Consider the following 3,916-nt stretch of genomic DNA (forward strand, 5'->3'; position numbering starts at 1 on the left):
CTATACATCACAGGTAAAATGAGGGAAACAGACAGAATGCAAAATTGTCACTATGTCAATCCAATCCATAACATTTTTCTATATTTCCAACTGCCAGGATATTTCTCCAGGTTATGTAGATGGTTCAGTGAATAAAATTTTTACAATGTAAATATGAGGATTGGAGTCCAGATGCTCAACATTTATGTAAAAAGCTGAGCAGATGTTGAGACCACCTATAACACTCAATGATCTAGAGAGTGAGCTGCCTACCTTGATTAGCTGATGAATAAACTTTATGTTCAGTTGAGAGACTCTGCCTCAGAAAATAAAGTATAAAGCAATGGAGAAACACAATGTCAACTTGCACCCTCCATAAGCATGCACATATATGTAAAATATGTACATGCCAACACACATAAATAAACACATACCCATGTACAACACAAACTCATACACACACAAATAAAATACATTTTTCCTGGGCTGTGGCTCACACCTAGATTCTGATAAATGCTAACTACAGACTCCTCCACTAAACCACTAAACCCCTAAAAAAGGTTTAAGAAACCCCAAGGTCTTGAATATTGAAACAAAGGAAGAAAATTTTTAACTCTCCTTTGTGTCTTAAGAGGAATAAAATTAAATCCCTATTTCAGGCTTCCTCTCGAGACAAAGTGAAGAAGATTAAAAGAGAAGTAAAGATGTAGACAGCTGCAATCACATCCCAGACTGGGATCAAGGAGATATCAATGCTGAGTTATCGTGTGTCTGTCTGTGATCTTGGCCTGTGGTCTACAGCCGTTTATCCTATAGCTGATGCAGCAGGTGCCACCCACTGATGTCTGAAGTACATACCAGACTCCTACTTGAGAAGAGCACAGTGAGCAAGCTAAATCTTCCTGGAGTATCAGGTAACTGAAGTGGCTGGTTTGTTAAAACCACCTGTGGGGTTGGGGGACCAGTAAAGATTGCAACTAAGTGTGACAACCTAAGTTCAATCCATGGAACCCACATGACTAGAGGAGAATACTAACCCCTTCAAGTTGTTCTCTGACCTCCACATATACCCTGTGGCATGTGTGCTACTCCCATACACACAATAAATAAATAACAATCTGCCAGAATCCTCTTGGCAAGGTATTCTGTATTCTGACATCTCTGTGTTGTTGTTATTGATGTTGCTGTGGTTTTAGTTTGGGATTGGTTTGTTTCGGTTTGGTTTTTGAGATGGAGTCTGACCATATAGCCTTGGCTGGCCTAGCACTCACAGAGATTCACTGGCCTCTGCCTCTAAGTGTTAGGATGAGAAGTTTGCACAACCACACCTGCCTGTATTATGAGATGGTTTCATTCATTCCTACTGAAACACCTAGAGTAGGTTACAATAAAAATGATGTGTAAAATAACAAAAATGGGGTATTATAGCTTTGAGAAGACTGTACATGCAAAATGGACACATAGAACATGTGGTTCAGAGCATAGGAGCCTTTATCTAGGATGTTTCAGATTTGGGATTTAGCTCAGGTTCAGAGTGCTTGCCCAGGTTCAGTCTCCAGAGCTAAAACCAAAATAATCGATCTTTCATGATGTTGCAATTACAAACATTCCTTTTATATCTTTATCATTGCTTCCATGATCCTTTGAAATTCCTAGAAACACTTTAAAGGGACACATTTTTCTGCTAGCATGTAAAGACCATCTGTGTTAAATAGAACTAGTGTGAGAGGATTGAGTGAAATTTCCAGGATTCCCACCTTAACAGAGAATATAATTATGCTCTTCCTAGTTGAAATCTTGCAAGTCAATATCCTGCCATCTAGCTATACAAATTATCATATTTGTCCCATTGCTAAAAAATCATGTTTTCCTGGAAGTCCCTCCTCTACGTACCATCCCTTCAACACCCGTGAGTTGAACTGCTTCTGTGCTGAATCATGACCAAGGATGCCAGGTATAATGTTCTTTACTTTCCAGGAGCTCAGGCTCCATCCTCAGGAGTGATAGTGATGCAGTGTCTCAAAAATGCTCCAATTCAGACAACCATGGGAGGTAGAGAAATATGGTGCCCTGTGGGTTGGAACTAGTAAACTGAAAGCTGAAAGGAAAGGCTTATTGTTCGCAACTATATGACCTTGGAGGATATATCTTGTAATTACTCAGTTTAATCCAAGTTTTCTCAATTTCTAGTGAATTCCTGGTAATAATGGAAGAAGAAGAAAAATAGAAAATGAGTGTTTATGAAAATTTAAGGTTCCTCTCACCTCATGAGTAACTCATGTATAATATTCATTTCTTCCATGCTTTTTCTGATACCTCAGTTGTTTCTATTGTCATTGTTTGTAATGGCAAAACATTAGTGAGATAGAAAAATAAGCATTTTTAAGTATTGCTATGTGTCTACTTCATTGGTAATAGTTACATTCACATTGTTATGCAACATTACCATCTCCAGTACATTTTTGTCTTCACTAATTGAAAAATTCGTATACATTTTTAAGCTCTTCTTCCTCCCTCTCCACAACTTTTCTAACTACGATTCTATTATGAAATGAAAGAAGGAATTAAAGTCATCAAAATCCAAAATCAATGTAACTCAGAATTAGGATGCATGAGTCTAGACGTTTTGCTCTGCTGCATTTACCAACCCACATTCCAAATGGGTGCCACGGGCCCTGAAATTACAGTGTTCTGCTGTGGAGTCTTTTCATTGCTCTTTTAATGTCCTTGTTCCTCAGGCTGTAAATGAAGGGATTTAGCATAGGTGTGACCACAGTGTACATCAGTGAGGCCACCGCAACATTTCTTGGAGAATATGATACAGCTGAACCAAGGTATACTCCAATGGCTGTTCCATAAAATAAACAAATGACTGACAGGTGAGAACCACAAGTGGAGAAGGCTTTATACCTCCCTCCTGATGATGGTATTCTCAGAATGGAGAAAACAATTTTATAGTAAGAAAAGAAAATTCCAGAAATAGGAAGTAAACCAGATATGGCACCAACAAAATACATGACTATGTTATTAATTAATGTGTCAGAGCAGGCAAGATTAAAGAGTTGTACAGGGTCACAGAAGAAATTGGAAATTGCTACATCTTTGAAGTACATGATTTGCAAGGCAATGAGGTTGTGAGCCTGAGAATCCACAAGACTGACAAAAAGAGACAGGAAAACTAAAAAGCCACAGAGGCGAGGACTCATGATGAGTGAGTAATGCAGAGGGTGACAGACAGCCACAAACCTATCATAGGCCATCACGGTCAGAAGCATGCCATCCATACATCCAAAAAGAATCAAAAATGACATCTGTGTAAGGCAGCCCACATACACGATTTCTTTACTGTTAGTTTGGATGTTCACAATCATCTTTGGGACTGTAGTGGAGATAAAACAGATGTCAGCTAAGGACAGGTTGCAGAGGAAGAAGTACATGGGGGTGTGGAGGTGGGAGTCACAGCTGACAGCCAGGATGATGAGCAGGTTCCCAAGCACTGTGACCAGGTACATGGACAGGAACAGTCCAAAGAGGATGGGCTGCAGTCCTGGATCATCAGAGAATCTCATGAGATGGAATTCTGAGACACGTGTTAGGTTTTGTAGTTCTATATTGTTTGGGCAGCTTTTAAAAATTAAAAGATAGTTAGAAAAAATTATAGAAGTTTATCATCACTCAACACTGTGTCTGTATTTAGGATTAAAACAACTCTCTTGTGAAATGATCAGGTGACTACACATCTTTGGCAATATACCTGATTTTCTACAGTCTCACTGTTCTTTAACTTACTTTTGTTGACAATTTCATACATGTATACAGTATATTATGATTATAGTCTCCCATCACCCTTATCGATCCATCTCTGGCCCATGATGATATCCTTCTTATATCAACTAGTGCCCTTCTACTTTCATTCCTTTTGTGTAGGCCTTGTGCA

The 3,916-nt window shown here is 38.9% G+C and overlaps 1 protein-coding gene across 1 annotated transcript; it reads right to left on the minus strand.

Annotated features, from left to right (window-relative positions):
- Nucleotides 1-2,660: 2,660 nt before the first annotated feature.
- On the minus strand, nucleotides 2,661-3,626 carry LOC128103160 (olfactory receptor 18-like). Its single transcript, XM_052727270.1, has one exon. The coding sequence runs from the start codon at nucleotides 3,546-3,548 to the stop codon at nucleotides 2,661-2,663; it is 888 nt and encodes a 295-aa protein (XP_052583230.1). The 5' UTR covers nucleotides 3,549-3,626.
- Nucleotides 3,627-3,916: the final 290 nt, after the last annotated feature.

This window comes from Peromyscus californicus, unplaced genomic scaffold (assembly GCF_007827085.1).
Source record: "Peromyscus californicus insignis strain IS unplaced genomic scaffold, ASM782708v3 Scaffold_11__1_contigs__length_118956290, whole genome shotgun sequence".
NCBI classification, from domain to species: Eukaryota; Metazoa; Chordata; class Mammalia; order Rodentia; family Cricetidae; genus Peromyscus; species Peromyscus californicus.

Excerpts from the sequence above, each read along its gene's own strand:
- LOC128103160 (XM_052727270.1), bottom strand. The coding sequence starts at position 3,548 with ATGAGATTCTCTGATGATCCAGGACTGCAGCCCATCCTCTTTGGACTG.